At 35.0% G+C, this 27,315-nt stretch overlaps 1 protein-coding gene across 1 annotated transcript; it reads left to right on the top strand.

Annotated features, from left to right (window-relative positions):
- Positions 1-1,817: 1,817 nt before the first annotated feature.
- LOC133296126 (protein ZINC INDUCED FACILITATOR 1-like) lies at positions 1,818-27,148 on the top strand. The gene is made up of 17 exons (XM_061495074.1): positions 1,818-1,965; positions 2,647-2,687; positions 10,795-10,855; positions 10,948-11,050; positions 11,145-11,247; positions 11,385-11,438; positions 11,522-11,584; positions 11,822-11,871; positions 11,990-12,065; positions 12,297-12,485; positions 12,596-12,683; positions 23,839-23,924; positions 24,017-24,124; positions 24,265-24,309; positions 24,412-24,500; positions 25,766-25,809; positions 27,036-27,148. Exons 1-17 carry the CDS (start codon positions 1,818-1,820, stop codon positions 27,146-27,148), a joined length of 1,461 nt encoding a protein of 486 aa, XP_061351058.1.
- The last annotated feature ends 167 nt before the right edge of the window (positions 27,149-27,315 follow it).

Here is a 27,315-nt window from a genome sequence, read left to right on the forward strand (position 1 = left end):
GTGAGGAGAGTAGGAAGGAACACTCTCTTGTAGGCTTGTAGCATAAGAAAACAATTTCTCATAAAAAATTTACTCTTTTATATTGTATCCTAATTTTTTATTTAGTCACTTTTTATGCGTAACTCTTCACGTTTGTTCGGTCTGTATGGCAGATACGAAAATGAGATTGAGAGGAGATTGGAGAGACATGAGTCATTAGTTCAGATTTGTGCTTCTTAACAATTGGACCAATTCATTGGTTTGTTTAGAAATTTAATCTATTAATATTTTTATTAATTGTACAAACTGCTCTTGTCTTTTAGCTTGAGTTGTTTACTTGTTTTCCTACTTTCAGAATCCTTATGTAACTTGTTGACCAAGGCCTTGACGTGCGATTTTATACTTTGTCATATCATATCAGAAATCAAATCAAATCTAGTATATTTATGACAGTGACATGAATTATGTTTAAATTCACATATATAATTTTAAGGGCTTATAATTTTTCGTGTTGGATGTGAGATTCAAGTTTTTCTATAAAGAAAAAAAGAGATGAGATCCACTTTAAAGAAAAATAAAAAATAGAAAAGTGATTGACACGAATATCAAAATGAGAGTGGTAGAAGAGGAGACTTCTCATGCAAGATGAGAAGTCTTTTTCTCTAATTTTAATATGAATTATAGTATACAATTATATATATATATATATAGGAAAATGATTCGTTTATAAATTTTTTTATAAATTTATGCAAATTGCACTATGTTCTTCCAGGAAAAGATAGTATGATTAGTGTTCTCCCGAGAGAAGATATTGTAATTTATAAGAGTTTGTAAACAAAAAATTTTCTAAATATAACATGTCCCATATATATATATATATATATAACATAATTTTATTATTTAATCATAATTGTTTTTTATGTCTCTACACCTTAATTATGTCACATTATCAAATGTGAAGTTATGTGTTTTCGCTAATGTGTCATAAGCATTTTTTTCTCGTATGATATAAATTCTTATATGCTTTTGAAATTTCTAAATGCTTTTAGAGTGTCATTCATGATTACGTTTATTTTATTTATATTTTAATAGTTTAAGCTTAATTATAAATGAAATTCATCACTCATTTACATATTTATTATTTTTTAAAAAGAACAAACATTAAAACCTATGATAGTAAACATATAAGCTATCAAGCATCGATACTTCAAAAATATTTTGACGTGTCGTGTCCGACACTTTTCGAGACTCACTGATACTCCGACACTTCCTGACACTCCAATACTTGTTGCAAAGACTCAAAAAAGTTTCAAAAGTTACGTTGCGTTACATTTTGAGTTCTAACTATTAGATTTGTTGGATTACAATTATGATTTTATTGAGTTTAATATAAACATATGAGATATCTTGTGTTTCTTTACAAAATTGATAGATATTATAAATTTAAATTTATTTTTATGTTAAATTATTAAATATTAAATATAATATACACTACATAAATTAAAAATATTATATAATATTAAAACGTGTTCTAAATATAACGTTGTCGCGGAATGTATCTCGCGTTTCGTATCCGTACAACATAGCATAATACAAGTAAGCCTTTTCAATTATTCAAGTTAAAATGTCAAATCTGAATGAACATAACGTCACCTTTTGAGTAGCATGTATTTACTTCTGGTGGACTTGAAGAAGGTGCCAAAAGCATCATTGTCTTTGATATCTCTCTTTCTCACTAGTCCTTTTGGGAATTTTGTGTTCTTTGTTGGAAGTCGCATATAGAAGGATTTTGAGTGGAGGAACCTGTGTGAAACAAGAAGTGAAGTTCTCTTTCAAACATGGAAGAGGAGAATGTTGAACAACCATTGTTGAAGAAAAAGTATTATGAGAACTGCCCAGGTTGTAAGGTGGATCAAGCAAAAGAGCTGAAAAGTGATGTTTCCATTCTAAATCTTTCTTATATTTGGATGGCAGTGTTATGTGGCAGTAAGAACTGAACTGAATTTTCACTTTTGAACATGTTCCTAATTCTTTTGCGTTGATTTTAAGAGCTAAGTTTGCTGATGCTACCATTCTAGCGTTTCTATTTGAATATGCCATGTGAGAGCTTCCAGTTTTGGCAAGGTCTTACGTTAACATAGAGGTTGCAAAAATTGCAAAAGTTCAACAGAAATGGTGTCTGATTTTAAAACAGAAAATACTTCCCTTTTGATTGATGATTGCAACAAGCTTATACTTTTTGTAAGATTTTCATTCTTTTCTGCCAAAATTGCAATACTACTATTTTTCAAGTTGTACTTTCTGTTGCGAGGCCATAAGGGAACAAATCTGAGTCCATAATTGTTTTTTTCCTTTGAGAAATTTTGTTTTTAAGAGAAAAAAACCACTCATTAGTTGTGATTGGTTGAACTCATTATGGTTTCATCTTCCTCATTTAACATATGAAATTGAGTACCATAGCTAAAAATTGAGTGACTCCAATAATAGTTGTGTGAAAAATTTGAACTTGTTATGGTTTTAATTCAGTTAACCATATTCAAACTATAATCATGGTTGTGTTCTATGTATTAACTCGTTATGTTATATCATGTCTATGCATTCCTCAGTTAGCTGATTGAAACAGCTTCTATGCTTCTCTCTAATGTATCTTTCTTTTGTCATGTGCAGCGTTGCCTGTATCATCACTCTTTCCCTTCGTTTATTTCATGGTGAGTTTAACTTTCTACTTGGATTTATAGTTAACTGTCACATGATGCATGCTCTGATTCTGTGACATTTTGAGTTCTTGGAGGTTGCTCTGAATGCTTATGTAGAGCAATGTTTTGGGGAGTTACCATATTGATTTCAGCATTTTTGTTTCTACCTTTACTTATGTTCTGGCCGGCCCAATCCACCAACCCGGCAAAGCAGGCCCAAGTCACCTCAGCCCTAAATGACTAGCTATACTGGCACTACCTGAATAGCAGACCAGCTCCCCAACATAAAATATCAAAATGGATTACCTTGGAAGGCTCCCCTCATCCCTTTTGTCTCCGCAGGTACCTAATATGGAGCACTAAAATGCTCCCTCTCATCTTTCCCTACACAGCAGTTGCTGTCAGCAGACAATAGCTGCAAGGCGCCTTGCTCCAACTAGGCCAAGCTACTTTGTCTTCCCCCATACCATTTGACTTGGCACACTCTCCCATCAAGTTGGGGCCTATAAATACCCCCTTCCTCACCATATGATACTAACTTGAACTTATGAGCCATTACCATGTCCATTTGAAGAGCCCTCATAACCACTAACCATACCTCCACTCTGTATATTTCATTGCTGGGAACACCTAGTCTTGGTCTTCACCATAGCTGTGTTAGGTACCCCTATAGTAACCACACTCCCCCGTTGGGATTACATATTGGGCTCTCACCACTAACTTAATGATCAGTTAAGATGTTCATACACATTTTGCTTTATTCGTCACTGTTTTTTCTTCTTGTTGATCTTTTTCATAATTATTTTCATCATTTCAAAAAATGAATTTGAGTACTAGTTCTCTGTTTAGTCAAAAAAATTATTATATTATTTTTAAAAATTAGTTTCCATTCTGCTGGTCTACTTTACTTGGATAAAACTATGCAGTAGAACTTTTGTTCCATTTTTAAAGGAACCTTTCTTCTACAAGGAGACCTAAATTTATGCTATAATGAGACAACTTCGAAATGTTCTCCTTAACTTAACCATAGTTCCTGCTTCTTGCTACAACGAGACCACTTCAAATTTCAATTTAAATAGAATTTATTTCAAATAAAACTCTCTCGAATTAACAGCTAATCCTAAGAGACAATTATTAGTGTAGAAAATCATAATTCAAATATGTTTCGGTTTTTTATTTCCTATTAATTAGGATTGATTAGGATTGATTATGATTGATTAGAATTGATTGTGATTAGGATTGATTAGTCATCGATGAGTCATTCTTAGCGATTCTTTCTTGTATAAATATACACTCATGTAATTTATTCAAAATCAATATACAGAAACCCTTTTTCAATATGGTATCAAGAGTGGGTTCGTTCCTACCCTAAATCAGCCACCTTCAAGGCTGAAATCATCCCAAAACCACCCAAACACAATCCAACCTAAACCCAAATCCCAGAAAACCATACCTACAGACCTCCAATCAAGAAGGTGGAGGTACCATTCAACTCAGAAGGCTCCGACGAGTTGAACGCAGCCGGACCCGTCGCCGTCAGACCTCCCACGCGCCGCCACACGCGCGGCTCCTCTCCGGCACGTGTAGTCCACACGCCGCCTTCCCGGATTTTTTTTCCGGCGCGAGCTGCCCAGATCACCTCGTCGGCCTCCTCTGTCCCTGTTCCAGTGGTCAGATATCAAATCGGAGAAAAAAAAATTTGGTGTCCATGGTCAAACCTTCACTTTCTACTCATGGCTTCCTTGAATTGTTCTTTCGCCTCCTCATCTGCCCCAAATTCTCAGCCCTCTGGAGACAACTTAGGTTTGCAGATCACTAATCACCGGTTGAACGGTAAGAATTTTCTGCAATGGTTTCAATCGGTTAAGTTGGTCATCTGGGCAAAGGGTAAGATGGGCTATCTCGAGGGAAACATTAAGAAACCTACTGAGGATTCTCTTGATTATGACGATTGGGAGATTAATAATTCCTTGGTCATGGCTTGGCTGACTAATTCCATGGAACCACAGATTGGCCAAACCTATCTGTTCTTCGATACTACCAAGGAAATTTGGGATGCTGTTCAAAAAAGTTACTCAGATCTGGAGAATACCTCTCAAGTCTTTGAACTGAGAAATAAGTTGAGAGACTTTCGTCAAAGGGGTATGACTATTACTGAATATTTTACTGCAGTAACAAATTTATGGCAGGAATTGGATTTTTATTATGCATCCGATCTTAAAGGATTGGAAGGTAATACCCAATTTAAAAAACACTTGGAGAAGGAAAGACTGTATGATTTCCTTGTCGGACTCAACTGAGATCTTGATGAGGTTCGTGCTCGAATATTGGGGCAGCGACTGTTACCTTCACTTGCTGACGCCTTTGCTGAAGTTCGTAGAGAAGCCAGTAGACGGAGAGTTATGCTGGGAGAAAAAGAGTCGCTTGATAAGTTTGATGATATGTCTGCATTAGCTTCCAACCGTACCATTGACCGTTCCTCTGGAGAATCAAAACGGGATGGTCGTCCATGGTGCACCCACTGCAATAAAATTGGTCATACCCGTGAGAAATGTTGAGAAATCCACGGGAAACCTGCAAATTGGAAGCCCAAAGGACAAAAAAAAGGTCGTGCATATCAGGTCTCTACTGATGACAAGGTTGATGAGCCCCATGCATCCCCTGACTCTGATGGTGTCTTTCTTAGCAAGACTCAGTTTGAACAACTTCAGAGACTTTTGACTCAACCTCCTAAGGCCACTAGTAATGTGGTCCAGCAAGGTACAACTTTCCATGTTGATATTCAAAATCATTGGATCCTTGATTCTGGAGCCTCTGATCATATGACAGGTAATCTTGGCTTGTTTTGTTCATACACTCCATATTCTGAACCCTCTCGGGTCAAGATCGCCGATGGCAGTTTTTCCTAGATTGCGGGACATGGAACCATTAAAATCTCTGAGCTGGTTAATTTGACATCAGTTCTTTATGTTCCTTCTCTGGCTTGTAATCTCATTTCCATTAGCAAGCTAACTTCTGAGTTGCATTGCTTTGCTAAATTCTTTCCACATGGTTGTGTTTTTCAGGAACAGGGCTCGGAGAGGATGATTGGCAGTGCTAGAGAGGATGGTGGACTTTACTACTTTGAGGAAGATGTGACTCATGAAGCTGTTTTCGTAGAAAAAAACTCTATGTTTCCTTTTGATTCATGTAATGATGTTATGTTGTGGCATCGTAGGCTAGGCCATCCAAATTTTATTTATCTTCAGAAGTTGTTAGCAAACTTATTTATTAATAATAGTCCTAGTTTGTTTTCTTGTGATATTTGTCAACTTGCCAAGCATACTCGTGCTCATTATCCTTCTAAAGTTCACCATGACTCTTCCCCATTTTCCTTAATTCAGAGTGACATATGGGGTCCAGCCCGTGTTAAAAATATTTCAGGTACTCGATGGTTCATTACCTTCATTGATGACCATTCCCGAGTCTGTTGGGTATATCTCCTAAAGGACAAGTCCGATGCTGCATCCGTGTTTAAAAAATTTCATGCCATGGTTCAAACCCAATTCCAAGTTGCTATACAAATTCTTCGTACAGATAATGGCAAAGAGTATTTTAACTCTATTCTTGGAGAATATCTTTCCCAACATGGCATCCTTCACCAAAGCTCGTGTCCTGACACACCCCAACAAAACAGAGTTGCGGAAAGAAAAAACTGACATCTACTTGAAGTTGCTCGGGCTCTTATGTTTACCACGCTTGTTCCTAAATATCTTTGGGGAGAGGCAGCTCTCACTGCCTCGTATCTGATAAATCGAATGCCATCTCATATTCTAAAATTTCAGTCTCCTCTTTCTAGTCTTTTTCGTACCTTCCCTTCCTTCCGAGGCGTCTCCTCCTTACCTCTCAAGTTATTTGGTTGCGTTGTATTTGTCCATATTCCCCCCCATCAACGGTCTAAGCTTGATCCTAAGTCTCTCAAGTGTGTCTTTATTGGTTATTCTCCTACTCAACGTGGCTATAAGTGTTATTCACCCTCTCTTCGTAAGGTCTTTGTCTCTATGGATGTCACCTTTTCTGAGAATGACTCTTTCTTCCCCTTGACTTCTCTTCAGGGGGAGTCTATAGGAGTAGATGAAGATCAGTCATGGGAACCTACTGATGCCACAGTATTACCTCTACTTTTGGAAACATGGGGAGCTACAGAATCCTCACCATCAGAAACCTCCTCAAAATGGGGACAAGTTTATAGCAGGCGAAAGCCTCCTCAAAGTGTGAATACCCCAGAGCCTCTACACTGCCAGAATTCTGAACCATGTTCTAGTTCCAGCACTCCAATACTTGAGTGTCATGGTGAAAATGATCTTCATTTGCCCATTGCTCTCAGAAAAGGTACTCGATCTTGTACTACTCATCCTATTTCTAATCATATTTCATATGAAAAGTTGTCCCCAGGGTTCCGTGCTTTCAATACTATGTTGGATAGTACAAAGATACCGAGAAATATACATGAGGCTCTCGATGATCAAAAATGGAGGGATGTTGTCTTTGAAGAAATGAATGCTTTAGAAAGAAATGGAACTTGGGAGATAGTGACCCTACCCAAAGGAAAACAGACAGTAGGATGAAAATGGGTGTTTACAATAAAATTCAATGCAGATAATAGCATCAACAGATACAAGGCAAGATTGGTTGCAAAGGGTTTCACTCAGACTCAGACTCATGGGATAGATTATCATGAGACTTTTGCTCTGGTTGCTAAAGTCAATACCATCTGAGTTCTCTTATCTCTTGCTGCCAACCTAGATTGGCCTCTGCAACAGTTAGATGTGAAGAATGCATTCCTAAATGGTGACTTACATGAAGAAGTCTATATGGATCCTCCACCTGGTTTTGAAAAGGGAAATGGATCAGTGTGTAAACTAAAAAAGTCTCTATATGGATTGAAACAATCTCCCAGAGAATGGTTCGACAAATTTCACACAAGCAGTCAAAAGAAGAGGCTTCATTTAAGCACAGACTGATCATACTCTCTTCCACAAACACTCTAAGGATGGTAAAATTGCTATTCTTATTGTATATGTAGATGATATAATTCTTACAGGTGATGATATTGAGGAATTGAACACCTTGAAGAAATTTCTAGCAGCTCAATTTGAACTCAAAGACCTTGGCTCTCTCAAATATTTCCTTGGTATGGAAGTTGCTAGGAGCAAAACAGGCATCACTCTCACACAAAAGAAATATGTTCTAGATCTTTTGTTGGAAACAGGAATGTTAGGGTGTAAACCTGCTGAGACACCTGTGAAACCTAATACCAAGTTAGGTATTGAAGATGGGAATGAGGTGGATAAAGAACAATATCAGCGATTGGTTGGTAAACTAATTTACTTATCTCATACGCGTCCTGACATTACCTGTGCGGTGAGTATGATTAGTCAATTCATGCACTCACCCAAGGAGAAGCATCTTAGTGCAGTCTATAGGGTGCTTAGATACCTCAAGAACACTCCTGGAAGAGGATTATTCTTTAAAAAGGGGTATAAAAGGACAATTGAAATCTACACTGATGCAGATTGGGCAGGCTCATCAGTAGACATGAGATCTACCTCAGGCTATTGCACCTATGTGTGGGGAAATCTTGTTACTTGGAGAAGCAAAAAGCAAACAGTGGTTGCAAGAAGTAGTGCTGAAGCAGAATTTCAAGCTTTAGCTCATGGAGTTTGTGAAGGAATCTGGTTGAGAAGACTTCTTCAAGAATTGAAGATTTCATATTCCCTACCAATAAAAATATATTGTGACAACAAGGCAGCTGTTAGCATTGCTCAAAATCATGTGCATCATGATCGAACAAAGCACGTGGAAGTTGATCGTCACTTCATCAAAGAAAAATTAGATGATGGAAGTGTGCGTATGATATATGTTCCAACCAAAGAGCAAACTGCAGATATCCTTACCAAGGGCCTACACCGTCCGGCATTTGAAGACTTGATTGGCAAGTTGGGAATGATCAACATTTACCTCCCAACTTGAGGGGGAGTGTAGAAAATCAGAATTCAAATATGTTTCCGTTTTTTATTTCCTATTAATTAGGATTGATTAGGATTGATTGTGATTGATTAGAATTGATTGTGATTAGGATTGATTAGTCATCGCTGAGTCATTCTTAGCGATTCTTTCTTGTATAAATATACACTCATGTAATTTATTCAAAATCAATATACAGAAACCCTTTTTCAATAATTAGAAACATTTCTTCAAATTGCAAAGTACTATTCACTGTTTTTCCTCAATATAACAATTGATTCCATGACCTTAATTATCTCTTTTCGATGAGTTGGGTCCCTCGAGTATTCCCATATACCAGGCAGGAAAAGGGGCCATATAGATATGAGACTAATTCTAAGTCAAGTAGCGTAACAATCATCTAGCTCTAGCACTAAAGATTTTCTTTAGATTTCAAACAATTCGTCCGTCCTAGGACTTGTATTGCCACTTGACAACTCTTACGGTTAAATATAACAATTTATGATTGCTCATACAATATAGTTTAGATTTTAAACTGATAATTGCTAAATTCTAGATGTCGGTTTTTTGACCATTGTAGCCTTTATTTAATAATTAATTATCAATTCGACCTTCAACCAAAACATATCACCCATCTGCCCCTGTTTTACTGTGCACAACATAAAATACCCAGGTACATAGGCATTTACCTGGGTATATTTTGAAAATTTCACCCTATCCGAGTAGTCAAGTGAAATATCCGAGTATTGTTCAAAATCTGGAAAATAGCTTGAATTATTTATCCGGGTGGGAAGGGGGACACCAGATATCTATTCATTACAGCAAGATCACAGGTTTGACAATAGGGGCGGATTTGTGAAAAGAAAAAGTAGGACTATGAGCAGATAGAAAAAATAGGACCCAGGGAACCTTGGCATTTCCCAGTTTTTCGTAAGAACAGAATCCACGACGCTTGTATAAAATTCACAGAGCAACACCAAAACTTACAGATTTAAACTTAAATAACAGCATACTCATTTATTCTTATTAAGTCATGAACTTAATAGAACATTCCAAGTGCAGAATTTTGCATGTCCTTACATATATAAAACGGTATAAAAATGACCTTAAAGTCGGAAAAAAACAGTTGAACCTGAGTTATCATAACCAAAGAAAAGTTTCATCCTTGGAAGGTTTAAATCTTAGAAGCATTGCAAAGAAGTCCAATATCCATATCTAAAGAGAAGAAACAGAAAATCCACACAAACCATGGTCTAGAGGTGGAACTTCCATATCACTAAAAATCGTGAAACTTCTTTTGGGCATCAACAAAGTCATTCATTTCATCCTTTGTCTTGTGAAGCTCCCGAGTTAGATGATCATGCCTCTCGCGAAGCGTACTGAGTTGAGCCCTCGCATGGTCCACCTCGGGGTCCCTGACCATAAAACGTTGACGCATTTCATCAACCCATGACCTCTAGAATCCAAGTTGGACAACAGCATCGCATGGTCTATGGAACTCCTTTTCTCGCTGAGAAGTAACACTAATGGGGCTTTCATCTCAAAGGATATACTGTTATTGCCTTGGCAAGCAGAGAAATTTGTGCATCATCTAGATCAGCTAATTGCTTATATGCTCCCAATTGCGCAATAATCGATGAATGGCTTATATGCTCCCTGAGATACCCGGGTATCCCCCTCTCTGCCCGGGTAAATAAATGCATACCCGGGTATCCAGGTGCCTTATCCGGTTAAAAACTCAACTTGTGTAAGAATAATTATATTTCGCGAAATATATCCGAGTAGGGAGTGGGATACCCGAGTATCTTAGGGGTCAACGGTCAAACAGATGCAAATTGGTATTATGTTTGTTGAAAAAGTTAAATTTTTGCGATAGTTTATAAGCAGGATCAATTTAATAATTAATTGTTAATTAAAGATTACAGTGGTAAAAAAGACTCTAGATGTCCCAATGTCACTTTCTAATTGCATTCCCCTTTTCCTTTCTCGTTAGTTATGAAATACTCAAAAAATCAAACTTATGTTAATGATTGACCTTAGTTACTGCTGCACATAATATTCATCCTCAATATTGTAACATTGAAATATACATATAATAAATATTTGTATTCAGGTAAAGGATTTTAATATTGCAGAAAAAGAGGAAGATATCAGTGCATATGCTGGTTACGTGGGTAAGATTTCTTTTAGTACTTCCATTCTTTGATGTCTTCTACATTACTTGTAAGTTCTTATTGATTCCTTTATGACTTCAAAATTGTTATAGGATCTGCATACATGCTTGGCAGAACTTTAACATCTATATTATGGGGAGTAACATCAGATCGCTATGGTAGAAAACCTGTTATAATTATAGGGCTTATTTCAATGTAAGTATATATATATGTCACTCAGGTGGATATGGTTTCTTTCAAACTATGTAAATATGTTTTCCCCTAACAACAGTGATGCTTGATTTTTCAGTGTCATTTTCAACACACTATTTGGTCTTAGCACAAATCTTTGGATGGCTATTAGCATGAGATTTCTTCTTGGAAGTTTAAATGGTTTGCTTGGACCAATAAAGGTGCTTTTATATATATATCAAGGGATAATTAGCAATTTAATGTTTCAAAATTAAGAGTTTGAATTTGTATAATTTCAGGGTTCTTTAAGTAAATCCATTATTCCATCTAATTATTGCTTAACCTTTTCTATTAACAGGCCTATGCTACTGAAATTTGTAGAGAAGAGCACCAAGCTCAAGCACTCTCAATTGTAAGCCTCACTAGCCTTTGTCGACTATCATTTCTTAGAATAACATGTACAACATAATAATTCAAAGTGTGATGTGATTTCAGGTTGCTGCAGCTTGGGGAGTAGGTTTAGTCATTGGGCCAGCATTGGGAGGTTATTTGGCTCAGGTAATTTTCGATTTTTATTATGTTGGGATTCGAATTCAGGAAACAACATTTTTGTAAACATGCAAGGGTAATACTGCATACTAGGATTTTCCTCACCTGATGGAAGTGGTTTATTTATTCCTTCCACGATGAAATACTTCTTTAGAAAAGCCATGAATTATTTGTCTCTTCTGCCACATTTAAATAAATCTTTCTGTTACTTATTTCTCTAATATTTTGGGAAATTTTGTATTACAGCCAGCATTGAAATACCCACATCTATTTCCAAAAGATTCCTTTTGGGATAAGTAAGTAGATTTTTGTTGTTTTATTTTATAAAAGATAATGTTTCAATTTTGTTTTCCCTCTTTCTTGTTTAAATTCTTGTTGTGAGTTTCATTTGTCAAAACATAAATCTCGTTGCAGGTTTCCATATTTCTTGCCCTGCTTTATGATATCAGCTTTAGCATTTGCAGTAGCAATTGCCTGCATTTGGCTTCCGGTATGTGTCTTTAGTTCTAACATATCTTGCATTAACTACAAATATCTCTACTCTCTTTATGTTTTTTGACTTTTATTCTAACATTAGTATGATGACTTATCAGAATATAGAACCATTTGCGTATAATGTTTGATATATATGTCTGTATATTTATAGAGACACACACTATAAAGTTTTACATCTTTGGTCAACAAAATTGTTTCAAAATATTTGCATCATGCATCACTGCAGGAGACACTTCACAACCACAATGGTAACAATGAGTCCATTGATAACACTGAAGCTTCAGAAAATGGAAGAAGTGGGGCTGGCAAAGACAAGATGATTCAAAAAGATGAAAACATTCTCCTAAATTGGCCCTTAATGTCATCTATCCTTGTTTACTGTATTACCTCACTTCATGATATTACTTATCAAGAGGTAGTATTCCTACTTAATATCAATCCATTCAGGCATCTATTTATTGTGTTCTAGAAAATGATATTTCATCTAATTGGCTATATGCAAATACCATTCTACATTTTTGTTAGGTTTTCTCATTATGGGCTGTGAGTCCTCGAAGATTGGGGGGTTTGAACTTTTCAACTGATGATGTTGGTAATGTTCTTGCTATATCAGGTACATCTTTTCCATCTATGAATTTCTATATATTTGTTAATTGGGGTAGTTTATTCTTACACCACTGTAAGAATAAAAAGTCTTACACTCAATCTTAACTCTTGATATGGTTACATTTAACAGCTCACATATCTAATAAAGCAAAGTAGTTAGATATAAATAGAATCAACAGACAAGATTGAAAGTGTAACTTACACGGGTGTAAAATAATTCTACTTTGTTAATTTTTTCCTTTGTAACTTTCCATCTCCAATGACTACACTTGTACATAAGCTTTTATGCATTCAAGGCCTTTCCTCTAAACTCAAACGAATTCTATTGAGAGAATTTCACTTATTTGGATTTCCAAACATGTGTCTTCAGATAGATCTAGATAATGACCATAATTTAGTGTTTATTTTAAGGATGAGTTCTGTTTTGGCCAGCCCTTTTAAGCCCAGCAAGTTGGGTCTAATCTTAATAGCCCACATCTATAACTTTCTGCAGGGCACCCCCAAGGGATTCCCTTTATCCCTGCACTGCTGCCCACTGTGCACTGTCAGTCGGTGCGACATGCCTTGTTTCAGAGATAAGGCTTGGCTAGGTGGTACAGCTCTTGTCTCCCACTCCCCATTCTTTCCCCCACGCTTGGAGAGTGACCTCTCCTCTCTAAATACTCTCTTCTCCCAGTGAAGGGACACTTCTCATCTATTATATTCACGAGCTGTTACTCTGCAAGAATGTATAACCACTATAGCCATTTACACACTTCCCCCTTTGAGATATAGCACCTGGGAAACTCTAATAGAACCTTGGTCCATACCATTTCTACTAAGAGTACCCCTAGATTTACATACTTCACCCCTTAAGGGATACATCTGTGGCTCTGACATACACAAGCAATTCATTGGCGCCGTCTGTGGGAACTTTAAATTCCTATTCCCATATGAAAATATGGTAAGAATGCTCTACTAACAACGTAAGCCAGCGACAGTGGAGGTTTGCAATAGTGGAGTGGAGTGAAGAGATACAATACTCCTAGAGTATAGGAAATCAGGATTCAAATATTTCAGTTTTTATTTCCTATTAATTAGTAGATATGATAGATGACTCATTGATAGGATTGATTACTCATCGCTAAGTCATTCTTAGCTATTCTTTCTTATATAAGTGCTCCTTATGTAATTTATTCATACAATCAATATATAGAAAAATAATTTCTTTTATATTTCAATATGGTATCAAGAGCGGGTTCGTTCATACCCTAAATCAGCCATTATCAAGGCTGGAAACTATTCCAAAACATACCAAAACACTGCCCAAATCCATAAAACATACTTACAGACCTGCAATCGAGAAGGTGGAGGTACCATTCATCCCGGAAAGCTCCGACGAGTCGAACGTTGTTGGACCCATCACCGTCCGGTGTCTCACGCACCTCCACGTGCCTCCACTCCTGGGTTACACACGCCGTCACGACATCAATACTCAATACTCTGCACCATATGACTATGGTTGCAACTGCCTATCAAACTTCTCATAACTGTTCTGAAGCAATTATTGTCAATATTATTGTCTCTGGCTTTTCTGGTCAACTCAAAGGTTGGTGGGATAATTATCTTTCTGAAGATGAAAAGAATTTTGTTCTTAATGCTGTTAAAATTGATCCTGATGGCATTCCAATAATCTCTAATGATAAAACTATTCCAGATGCTGTTAATCAATTAATTTTCACCATTATCCAACACTTTATTGGTCATCCATCTTTATGGAAAGATCGTTCTGCTGAACTCCTATCCAATCTTAAATGCAGAACCTTAGCTGACTTTCGTTGGTATAAAGATACTTCCTTACTAGGGTTTACACTCGAGATGACAGTCAACAACCTTTCTGGAAAGAAAAATTCTTAGCTGGTCTTCCAAAATCTTTAGGAGACAAAGTTAGGGATAAAATTCGTCATCAATCTCCAACTGGAGATATCCCTTATGAGCAATTAAGTTATGGACAATTAGTTGCTTATATCCAAAAGGTAGATTTAAAAATCTTTCAAGATGATAAAATCCAACGTCAACTTGCAAAAGAAAAGACTCAAAATTGTAAAGATCTAGGATCATTTTGTGAACAATTTGGTCTACCTTGTACTACAAAACCAAAAAAATATAAAAACAAGAACAAAAACAGGTTAAAACTTTTAGGAATTTTCGTAAGAAACCAAATTACAATAAAAGGTTTAAAAATGAAAATCCTAAGCCAAATACTGAAACAAATAGATTACAAAATACATCCAAACCAATTAAACCAACTATTTGTTATAGCTGTGGTAAACCCGGTCACATTAGTAAATATTGTAGGCTTAAGAAGAAACTAAATAACATAAATTAAGATCCATCTATTGAAGAACAAATCAATAATCTTCTAATCCAATCCTCTGATGAAGAATCTGGATAAGAATCTTCTGAAGACTTAAATCAAATCCATGAAGATGATTTATCTTCTAGTGAGGATTCACAGTCCTCGCAAGAAATTAATGTCCTGACTAAAGAACAAGATCTTTTGTTTGAAGTCATAGATTCAATCAGTAATCCCCAAGAAAAGAGAGCTTACTTAGAAAAGTTAAAATCATCTTTGGAAACCAGTTCTTCTAAATCTAAAGAGTTGTTGGTTCCTAATAAGTTTAATCTTAAAAATACTCTTAAAAAACTAGAAAAGAGTATTACTGTCAAACTTATAACTGTCCAAGATCTTCAGTTTAAGATCAATATTCTCAAAACTGAAGTTAAACAAATCAAAGAACAACAACAAACTCATCAGAACATCCTTCTTCAATTACAAAATGAAGAATCAACAGGAACGAGTATGGAAAATACTCTGTCCAAACCAGATGAGGATAAAAATCTTAAAGATGAAGAATTTTTAGGATTAATTAGTCAATTAACAATTCAAAAATTCTACATCCCAATCAAACTCAATGTAGGTAACTTTGACCTTGAAATTGAAGCTCTGTTTGACACAGGGGCAGATTCAAACTGCATTCAAGAAGGTCTAATTCCTACTAAATATTTTGATAAGACTTCTGAACGGCTTAGTACTGCTAGTGGTTCAAAACTTCAAGTTAATTATAAACTTCCTAAAGCAATCATTGAAAATGATAATTTAAAAGTTGAAACACCGTTTCTCCTTGTTAAAAATCTAAAAAATGGAGTTATTCTTGGAACTCCGTTCATCAAATCTCTTTTTCATCTAACTATCACAGATGAAGGTATAATTACTTATCATTTGGACAAACCAATTATTTTTAAATTTCTTAAGAAACCCATCATAAGAGATTTGAATTTTATCCATTACAAACAAAAGCAAATCAATTTCCTTAAAGAAGAAATTTCTTTTAAGAATATTGAAAATCAATTAAAGCAGCACGAAGTTCAACAAAAGATCAAAGTTTTGCTTGAACAAATCCAGAATACAATCTGTTCTGATCTTCCAAATGCTTTTTGGCAAAGGAAAAAACATATCGTAGATCTTCCCTATGAAAAGGATTTTAATGAAAGGCAAATTCCATCCAAAGCTCGTCCAATTCAAATGAGTGGTGAACTTTTTGCCTTTTGTCAAAAAGAGATTGCTGATCTCCTTGCTAATGGTCTCATCAGGAAGAGCAAGAGTCTTTGGTCTTGTTCTGCCTTCTATGTCAACAAGCAATCTGAAATTGAGCGTGGAACTCCACGGTTAGTTACCAATTACAAACCTCTTAATCAAGCACTTCAATGGATTCGTATCCGATTCCAAATAAGAAAGATCTTCTCAATCGTTTGTATTCAGCAAAAATCTTTTCTAAATTTGACATGAAATCTGGGTTTTGGCAAATCCAGCTCAATGACAATGAATGTTACAAGACAGCTTTTACTGTTCTGTTTGGTCAATACGAATGGAAGATAATGCCTTTTGGACTGAAGAATGCTCCCTCTGAATTTCAGAGAATCATGAATGATATCTTCAATCCTTACTCAACTTTCACCATCGTCTACATTGATGATGTTCTTGTCTTTTCCCAATCTATTGATCAACATTTCAAACATCTTCATATTTTTGTAGATGTAATTAAGAAAAGTGGTTTAGCTCTTTCTAAATCAAAAATCAATCTTTTTCAAACAAAAATCAGGTTCCTCGGTCATACTATTTATCAAGGGACTATTACTCCAATTTGTAGAGCTATTGAATTTGCTGACAAATTTCCTAATCAAATCATTGATAAAACTCAACTACAAAGATTTCTTGGTTGTTTAAATTATGTAGCTGACTTCTTTCCTCAGCTTAATAATCTGATCAAGCCTCTCCATAATCGTCTTAAGAAAGACCCTCCTCCCTGGACTGATGTTCATACTGACGTAGTCAAACAGGTCAAAGCTAAATTAAAGGAACTTCCTTGTCTTTATCTTCCCAATCCTCAGGCTTTCAATATTGTTGAAACTGATGCCTCTGACATAGGTTATGGTGGCATTCTTAAACAGAGAGTCTCATACAAAGAGCATATTATTGCATACACTTCAAAGCACTGGAATTCAGCACAACAAAAGTATTCCACTGTCAAAAAAGAAGTTTTAGCAATTGTTTTATAATTTCAAAATTTCAATCTGATTTATTAAATCAAAAATTTTTAATCCGTGTTGATTGCAAATCTACAAAAGACATTTTACAAAAAGATGTAAAGAATCTAGCATCTAAACAAATTTTTGCTAGATGGCAAGCAATCTTAAGTGTTTTTGATTTTGAAATTGAATATCTCAAAGGCACCTCAAACTCTCTCCCTGATTATCTCACTCGTGAATTTCTGCAGGGAAGATAAACAGTGTCTTGACATGCCGAAATCGGTAAAATCAACCTCTTCTAAAGAGAGGAAAGGAAAGCTAATCCTGGCTGGGTTAGCTAAAAAATTAGAAAAAATTGGGTCTCCATCCCAACAATAATCTGGGTCATCTACCCAACCCCAAACTGGGTCATCTACCCAAAGAGTTGAGGATACTTCCTCTTCTAAACAATCCAAGGCAGACTATGCAATGCCAATCCAAACACTTCAAGCCTTCCAAGACCAAGGTTTGACGCATCTACCGAAGAAAACCTGGGCTGAAATTGAAAGTTCGAAATGGCCTTGAAGGCCGATGCATGCAAGAGGGAAAAACAAAATTTTTCTTTGCGGAATATACATGCACATCAAGATCATGCTTTAGGAAAGCATGATGTTACCTTGTTCGTGAAATCACCAGATGATCAAGGCCGGTCTGAAGGGTTCAGACCCTCTAACGTTGATCCACACCACCCACTCGTCTAGGTGCAAGAACTCCTTCTTGTGAAGCCACCGGATGATCACCACTAAGAGGCTTGCTAGGCGCTCTATGTGTGAAGATGGAGGCTAGGTGAAAGTGTTTGAAAAAGTGAAGCTCTCAATGTGAAAGCTTCACAAGTGGCGCAGGAGATAGGAGAGAATAGGCTAGGTTTTCAGAAAAACCCTTTGAGGAACAACAACCACATAGGTGCATAAGAGGAGAGTATTTAAAATAAAATACCAATCAGATTTTTCTCCTAAAAATCTGATCATTAGGCGCCAGATTGGAGAGAGAGAAGTGGAGCTGTTTTATTTCAAAAATTGCTAACAGTCTCCTAGAATATTCTCTTGAGAATTGGTTCAAAAACCTATTCAAAATTCTGATCAGAAATCTTCATAAGATCAGCTATATGGTGCGCCCCATATAGCCCAAAAAGGTGACCAGATACATCTGAGTAGTTGCATTCAAATTTGAATCAACTCACTCAGATTTTCTCCCAACTGACTGAATCTTCTGGAGCTGATTTTGATGAGCAAATCTTGCTCACCAACAACCCAAATCAGCGCCATATATGGCCTTGGATCTTGTCCAAAAGATTCTCTCATGATACTAGTGATTTGTTCCAACAAGATCTCATCTTATCCTTTTGTTATGAAACAACCTTTCATAGGCAATTCAAATTCAAATATTTGAATTCAAACATTCAAATATTCAAATTCAAATGTTCAAACATTCAAATTCAAAATTCAAATTTTCAAATTTCAAAATTCGAATTCAAAATCCAAATTTCAAAATTCAAATTTCAAATTCAAAATTCGAATTTCGAAATTCAAATTCAAAATTCAAAATTTCAAAATTCAAATTTCGAATTCCAAAATTCAAAATTTAAATGTTTGATAATTAATTTAACTAATTAAATTAATTAGTAATGTCTTGGACTATCCAAGCCCATTACAATGAACCATGCGCCCTCCACCCCTTTAGGTGGAGTTCCAAACAACTTCTTGGGCTAATAACTATTATTAGGCCCAATACCTTTAATGCTAGAGCATCTAGACAATTAGGTGTTTGTGTGTGACCCATTAGGTCCAACTTAGCCACTGACATAAATGGGCTTGGGCCCAATAAGCCCACAACCCATCTAATGACAACGCAGAGCACTAGCAATGCTTTGTTGCCCCAGAACTAGTTAGATTAATGATTTGATCATCCTATTAAACATATTTGGTTGCCGTATATATTTCCTTTCGTCTCGGTTACCTTCCCATAAAACCTAGGGTAAGGAAGCGTATCACCCCTGCGGTTTAGGGTAAGCTTTATTCGAAATAGGGAATCTTCAATTTACAGACTCTAAAGGCAGATCAGCTCATGATCTCTTTTACTATGCATAGATTCCCGAGTCCCTGTAAATGTCATCCTGATTTCTCCGGTTTACAGATAACCTAATCTCTCACAGAGATTTGACGAATTCCTTCAGCTTATCACCCTAGCCCTGTGTTCTTTCAGGACAAGCTCAACAGTATACTTATGAGTCTCCATGTTTCAGGCAGACGAGGTGCACAATCAAAGCATGCCTTCTAGAACACAGTCTAGGTAATAACTTCTGGTCTTAGGAAAGACATACCCAAATATAAAGAGACTACTCTAATGATATTCTCTGTGAGAGTTCCTCATAGAGTCTCTTTGTGGATCCGTTCAGTGCGAGCTATACCCTTATAGGTCCACCCACGACTTTAGCTAAGACATCTCCATATATGTAGCACATGAGGTCTATACCTTGTATCCATATACAAATAGATAAGTCGTGCTAGTCTTACCCGAGATTACTGACCCCATTCTCAGTATCTCTAGCTATGTAGCACCGATACGACACGCGACACGTGACACGACACGACACGACACTCCGACACGTCAATCCTAAAAAATTATGGATTTCGACACGTTGGGACACGTTTTAATATTAAATAATATTTTTAATTTATATAGTGTATATTTCATTTAATATTTAATAATTTAACAAAAAAGTGAAATTAAATTAATAATACCCATCAACACGTTATAAAGATGGAAGCTTTAATAAAAAAAATAAGAACTGGGATGAGAGATATATAATATCAGATAGAGAGATCAAATCATATTAGAGAGAAATCAGAGAGAAGAAGATACAACAAGAGCGTGATAGGAATTGACAACAATGATGCTGAGATGATCTCTTATCTACTTAAGGGGAAAAAAGACAAAAAGATAAAATTGATATGATCAGGTGAAAGTTTTATTAATATATTTTAACTTTTAAAAAAAATAAATTTTAAAAAAAAAAAATTACGAAAATGCCATTTGACCGTGTCAGACACGGTCAAATTCGCGTGTCGGAATGGTCAACGTGTCGGAAAAAGTCAACCGCGTGTCCGACACCGTGTCGGAGCGTGTCGAAGCGTGTCGCCGTGTCGGAGCGTGTCAGACTCGACTCTTCCTGTTTTTACAAGTGTCTATGCTTCCTTGATCTCTAGACTAGGAACATAAAATTAGGAATAAACATCCGGTATTCTTGAATCCTCATTATTGTGATCTCATCACAGATACTCAAGAGACACCTATTTTATTCCACGGGGTTTATCAAGTTATTCATAATATATTAATATTAATATCGAGACATAATTATGAAACAAGATAAAGAGTGCTTTTATTTATTTGCGACAATATTAAAAAAGTCTACATCTCTGTCCTTATTTAATCATAAGATTGTCTCTAGGACACCCAAATACTAACAGAAATAGCTTCAGAAGATGAACAGGAAGAAAGCCTTTCTGTTTTGATCTCTAACCTAAAAAACAAGCAGATCTCTAACCGTCCAAACAGGGCCTTAGAAATCCAACCCAGACCTATTTCTACCCAGAAACCAAAACCTCAAACACCGTACGTCTCAAAGAACAAGTTTCTAGACGTAATCCAAATGGAACCATCCTACTAGGATAATAAACCAACCAAGGTTCCTGTGAAGATTTTTCCCAAAGACTTCAAAGGACGTCAATTTCATTTCAAACCACATTCTCCAACTAAATCCCAAAAATTTTATGAGTTTATTCTACTTGATTCAAACTCTATTTCCATCAAACACTATAAGAGTCCAAAAGACCCCGAGTTTATTACTCATTCAACCATCCAGATTCTCAAGGTAATCACCCCAGCAGAATATGGAAATCCAAATAAAATAACCAAATTTTCCCAGCCTTATGATCCAATTGGATATAATTATTGGGACTATGAATTAGCCTGGACCAATGTCTTCTTCATGCAAAATAAAGAAAAAAAACATTCATGGTTAATTTACTTTAAGCAAAATATCCAATATAATTTCCCACAATGGTTTAATAAATGGTGGGATTATTTTGGACCAATCCTTGATATCCTTCCTCCACAAGTCTTTGAAGGAATGGCAATCTTTTCCAAAAAATTCGACAATCTAGCATATCCCTTTCCAATAGATTTGCATTTTTTCTCAAAGTTCTCTCTGGCATGGATATTTTCATGGCAGTACAATTACGGCGAGAAAACAGGCATCAGACTACCATTACTCAGGAGATAAGCTTTTGTTAAATGGTGGATAGAATTTGATGCTTCAAGAGCTTACCCAGAAAATTTCAAGCTCTGGTTTAAAAAACATCCAAAAAACATCAAGCCAGCTGATCCAGAAACCTCCCTTTTCTTGAATCAAAAGGCTCAAATCACTGCAGCATTAGCAGAATCAACCAGCAAAGAAAATTTTGCAAAGAATCTGCAAGGTATTCTTCAATTACTCCAAGAAGATGAAGCTGGAAGCTCTAAACAGAAGACAGGTTCTTCATCTCCATCTATCTCTTCTTCAGTAGAAGACTTCTACCAAAATGGGGATGATTGTTTTGGAATCAACTTAGCAGAAGACTGTTGAAGAAAACCATTGTAGTGACGCTGATGGCAAAATGACATGAGCATGATGTCAGCAGAAGGTGACGCATACAGTGACGTAATCAAAGTGTCGGCAGAAACTGTAGCAACACGAGTCAGTTACTGTTCACTTAACCTACACTGTTGAAATAGTACCGGTCATGTAACTTGTACTGTAGCAATAGAGATTTTTCAATCTATTTAAAGGGTTGCTTCAGTATGTTGAAGGCATCCTTTTCATTGCTGAGTTTTAGAGAGATAGTCTAGAGAGAGACTGCGAGGTACTTCTGAGTTTTCTCTTCTTCTCTGTTTTCTCTTTAATTTTTCAATTTGTAACTGTAATCTCAATCCTTATGTTTTGAATAAAAGTTTTATTTCATATCTGCTTATGTAATGAACTTTTCTCTTCTCAATCCTTCCACCCAAGTTTGACTTCGGCCTACCGTATACAGCTTGGGTTCTCACTTTAAATTTATTTATGCCTTTAAATTCTGCATTTTAATTGACTGTTAATATTCATGTAGTAGTCCGTCTACTTTCCTGCTTTCCATTTCTGCTCTAGTTTACTTCATTTCCCTCCTCACACTTCCGGAACCCACTGGTATCAGAGCCTATATATAGGACTCATCGTTTCTCAAGCTGCTTGAGATATAGGACTTATCGTTTCTCAAGCTGCTTGAGATAATTTTATCTCCAGCTATTAAATCAGTACAAAGATAGATCAATGATGATAAAGGAAGAGAGAGAAAAAGAGAATCATAACCATTCAAAGGTGAATCAATTAATATAAGAAAATAAATAAATAAAACGACGTAGTTTTGAGGTAACCGAAAATAAACTTATCTCAAGCTGCTTGAGAAACAATTTCCCTATATATATATATAAGGAAGGATATTGTAAAAATCAATTAGTATTACTATCAATATTATTACCAATCAATTTCACCATTAAATCAATTATGTTGATCCAATTGTTATATTTATTTTCATCTTTGTATGGTTATGATTCCTCATATTTAATACTTTATATTTAGTTTCACTTTTGTATGATCATGATTTTCTATATTTAATGTTTTCACATTAGATATGAAAAATCATGACAAAGATGTAAATAAATATAATCGTTGAATCAATATATATATATATATAGGGGAATGATCCGTTTACAATTTTTTTTAAAAAATTACACTATGTACTCCCGAAAATATATAGTTAACCTAGTGTACCGGAAGTACATAGTGTAGTTTGTAAAAGTTGTAAACATAAAGTTTTTAAATATAACTCTCTTTATATATATATATAGAGGAAGGATTCGTTTACAAATTTTTTTACAAAAATTTTCAAATTACACTATGTACTCCCGGGAGAACATAGTGTAACCTAGTGTTCTTTCAGGAGAATATAGTGTAGTTTTTAAACAAAAAGTTTGTAAATATAACTCTATATATATATATATATATATTTATATAGCTTCAATATTTCTTTCGTAAATGCAGATAAGTTATCTACTTTCACTACCAAAATGACGTTTTGAGCTCAATATAGATAACTTATTTGCATTCACTATATATATAGTTCATTTTTTTGTAGTGAATGACAGCCCAATAAGTTATCAGCATTGAGACCAAAACGACGTCGTTTTGAGAGTAAATGTAGATAACGTTTTTTTTTTTGTAGTGAATGACAATAAGTTATTTGTATTGAGCACAAAACGACGTCGTTTTGAGAGTGAATGAAGATAACTTATCTGCATTCACTGTAGAAACGTTAAACCCATATAAAGTTTATTTTTATCATTTTTTTTCTCAATCTTTTCATTCCTTCCTTTCGGGTTCTTCTACTACTAACTTCAATTAGTTTGGGATAAAAGTGTTGTTGATATTGATATTGAGTTAATAGATATGCTTCTAACACTGACTTCTCAACTTGTGTCAGGTTTTGCTCTTATAATCTACCAGGTTACCCTGTACCAATCAGTGCAAAAAGCTTTTGGACCTGTTAGCATTGCTCGCATCTCTGGGGTTAGCTTTCACCTTATGTGACAATTACAATGATTCAACATTTTATTATTTCTTTATTTTAAGTGTGTTTTGTTATTTGGCATGTTATGTAGGTATTATCCATACCTCTCTTGCAAAGTTACCCCTTCATTGCAATGTTGTCAGGCTTTTCACTGTACCTAGTGATGAATATTGCTTCCATATTGGCGAATCTTCTATCTGTAAGTGCACCTCTTTGTGTAGCTACTTATTAGTGATATTGAGGGTGAAAATGAATTGAATTGGCTTCACTTAATTTAACTGAGAAAAGGTTATCTTCATTATAAACTTACCTGATTGTATTATTTTTTGCATATCTTAGGAGACAATTGGAACTGGTTTATTCCTTCTACAAAATAGAGCTGTGGTAAATTTTTGGTTTCTTTCATTAGCTTTCATTTCCTTTCATAAGTTGAGATTATTCTTTTGTGGAATTGGGGCTTATATGACATGCTGATTTGAAAATCAGGAACAACATCAAAGAGGGGCAGCTAATGGTATTGCTATGATGGGTATGTCAGCATTCAAAACAATTGGTCCAGCTGGAGGTGGTGCAGTGTGAGTGTCCCTTTGATTTCTTTAGCTTCTGTTTGACTTCATTGTTAAAAAATGTGATTGTGAATCTCTGCAGGGGTTTGATATTTTAAATGAGACTTGCTAAAATAGTGCATTGTACATGATGCACCAAAAATTGGCTTAGAATTAGGTGTGCATACTTGCGTGTGTCGTTTTGAGGGTTTTTTTGGCTTATTTTTATTTTTAGTGATAATATCATAATTTTAAATTGTAATTTTAATTGTTTACTTACTTTATTTTAAGTGTACTGAATTCTGATTGATTTATAATCAACTATCTTTATTTTAAGGGAATCTGTTACAGAGATATAATGTAAAATGTATTAATGAGTCTTTCCTTAATAGCTTGAGTTGTTGAGTTAAATGGTTGATTTACATGATATTAAACCCATAAATAATTTTTATATTATATCTCTGTAACTGCATCATTTTTTTCGTTTTCGGAGCATGTTTTATACATGATAAATCTGATAGTAAAGGAATATATACATGATCTGTTAAAATAAGTCTGAGACAATTGAAAATAATGTTTTATATTATATCGCTCATGTTTTATGCATGATCTGCTATGTAGATAAATTTTAGTTTATTTGAGTCTGAAACTTTTTGCTAAGTTCCTTTTTAAGTATTCAAGCTTTCCAAAGTTCATATTTTCAGACTTCTTGGTGATTCATTAACAGGAATATATATTTTAGGCACATTATTGACAAATTTAATTACTTGGAGAGAGGTCATGGTAGAGAAAATCCTAAATATTTAGGCACACAAAAGTAGCTCTGACTGAACCTTTAATAGGAAGGATAAACTATGCACATTTATAGCAGAATATATTATTCAAGAGAGTATCACAACCCCAGTGTACAAAAGTAATTAAGGAAGATATGCTACATAAATTGGAAATGTCTTGCAACATTTTATTTTGTTAATCAAGAAGGAATATTCAAAATTTCAAATAATGAGACTGTTATAGTATTAGAATGTTTGCTTTCAGATAAAGATGTAGCTAGCCTATTTCTTGTCATTGTATACTTTGAGCCCATCAGTAATAATAAGAGTTAATGGAGATTACTTATTTACAAAAAAAAAAAAAATGGAGATTACTCTGCACTTTCTTATCTAATTTCATTTTCATTGGTAAAATATTTTGTGCAGAGTATGACATATAGCATTGATCAACAAAACTTTCTGACTACAATGATATATTGAAAATTATACCCAGATTTCATATCCTGCTCTTGGTCAATGCAGATTAACTTGGTGTCAAAAGCGGATAAATGCTTCTTTCCTCCCAGGTATGATCCTTAACTAATTTTTTTCAGCTGATTTCTATTTCATATTCTAAAATATGGGAATCCTTAATAACTGTTAGTTTTTAGTTCACTTAGTGTTCCTTAATAGCAAAGAACATAACAAGATTTTTTTTTTAACAGCATAAAGAGTTTTGGCCTCGAAGCAAAGAATGAAAATGTAATTTTAGAATGACAAGTTTGAACTCTTGCTCTAACCCCTTCAGTTGAGTGTTTTATTTTTTTCTTTTCTTACTTAAAGATCACGGGTTCAAATTCAAAATATAGACCGCAAATATGTAAGAATGAGATTGTGTAAAAAAATCGTCCTTACCCCATCATTGCTAGTTGGGATTTAACGAGTAATGATTTTTTTTTAGTATGGTAGTGATGGTACAAAAAATTAATTGGACAGAGGATTTCAATAGCAACAAAATATATTGAAATCATAGACATTTAGATATACACAGAGAAAGGGGAGAATACTGAATAATATGTGAATAATATTATATATTGATGTGTTATGAAGTGACATGATACAAAACACAAGCCTAATCCTTAATTATACTAGTTGTAAACTCTAAAAAAAGGAAACAAATAATAAAATATAAATGAATAGGGAAACTAAAGGGACGTGACCAAAATGTCACGCTTTGGCAAAAAAATTATCAGAATGCCACGCGAACAGTAAAATTTTCCAAACTGCCACGCGACATAATTCGCTACACAATGTAGCGAACTATGCATGCAAGTAATTTGCTACATAGTGTAGCGAAATATGCCATTTCAGAACCAAAAAGTGTCATGTGTCATAATTGTTGAAATTCGCTACATAGGGTTGCGAATTTCAACAATTATGACACATGGCACTTTTTGGTTCTGACATGGCATATTTCGCTACACTGTGTAGCGAATTACTTGCATGCATAATTCGCTACACTGTGTAGCGAATTATGTCGCGTGGCAGTTTGACAAAATTTACTATTGGTGTGGCAGTCTGGTAATTTTTTTGTCCAAACGTGACAAAATGGTCACTCTTCCGAAACTAAACGCAAGAGATTCTCTAAGATACTCTAAATATTATTAAAATATAATCTTAATATTATACAATATATCTAAATATTCTCTCATCCCTCAATTCTCATCCTCATCCTTATCCTTATTCCTAATAGAACATGTTTTCTTTTGTTAGCTGTATTAGTGGAAGGTCACTGTTTTACAATTAACTGCAGGCACCCACATGGTCTTCCTTGTACTGAATGTTGTTGAAGGACTAGCAGTATTGTTGATGTTCAAACCATTCTTAAGTCTAAAGAAGAAAACACCCTCGGAGCAGTTACCCTGATACCAATAAATCTTACATGAGGGATGAAGCATTTCAGAGTTCTCTAATACATTAGTTTTGAGATAGTCAAATTGAAATATTTATGGATGATTGTGTGTTGGACATTTACATAATGTCAATTTGGAATTCGATTATTCATATTAGTTTTAAGTTTTGACTTATATGAT

The sequence above is a fragment of the Gastrolobium bilobum genome, unplaced genomic scaffold (genome assembly GCF_033153095.1).
Source record: "Gastrolobium bilobum isolate Gb01-03AN ecotype WA unplaced genomic scaffold, APGP_CSIRO_Gbil_v1 utg13107, whole genome shotgun sequence".
NCBI lineage: Eukaryota > Viridiplantae > Streptophyta > Magnoliopsida > Fabales > Fabaceae > Gastrolobium > Gastrolobium bilobum.

Bases quoted from the DNA above. Each gene is read 5' to 3' on its own strand.
- LOC133296126 (XM_061495074.1), top strand. From the start codon at position 1,818: ATGGAAGAGGAGAATGTTGAACAACCATTGTTGAAGAAAAAGTATTAT. The intron at 11,585-11,821 runs GTAATTTTCGAT...TTTGTATTACAG, and splicing joins TGGGAGGTTATTTGGCTCAG to CCAGCATTGAAATACCCACA. The intron at 24,125-24,264 runs GTAAGTGCACCT...TGCATATCTTAG, and splicing joins TATTGGCGAATCTTCTATCT to GAGACAATTGGAACTGGTTT.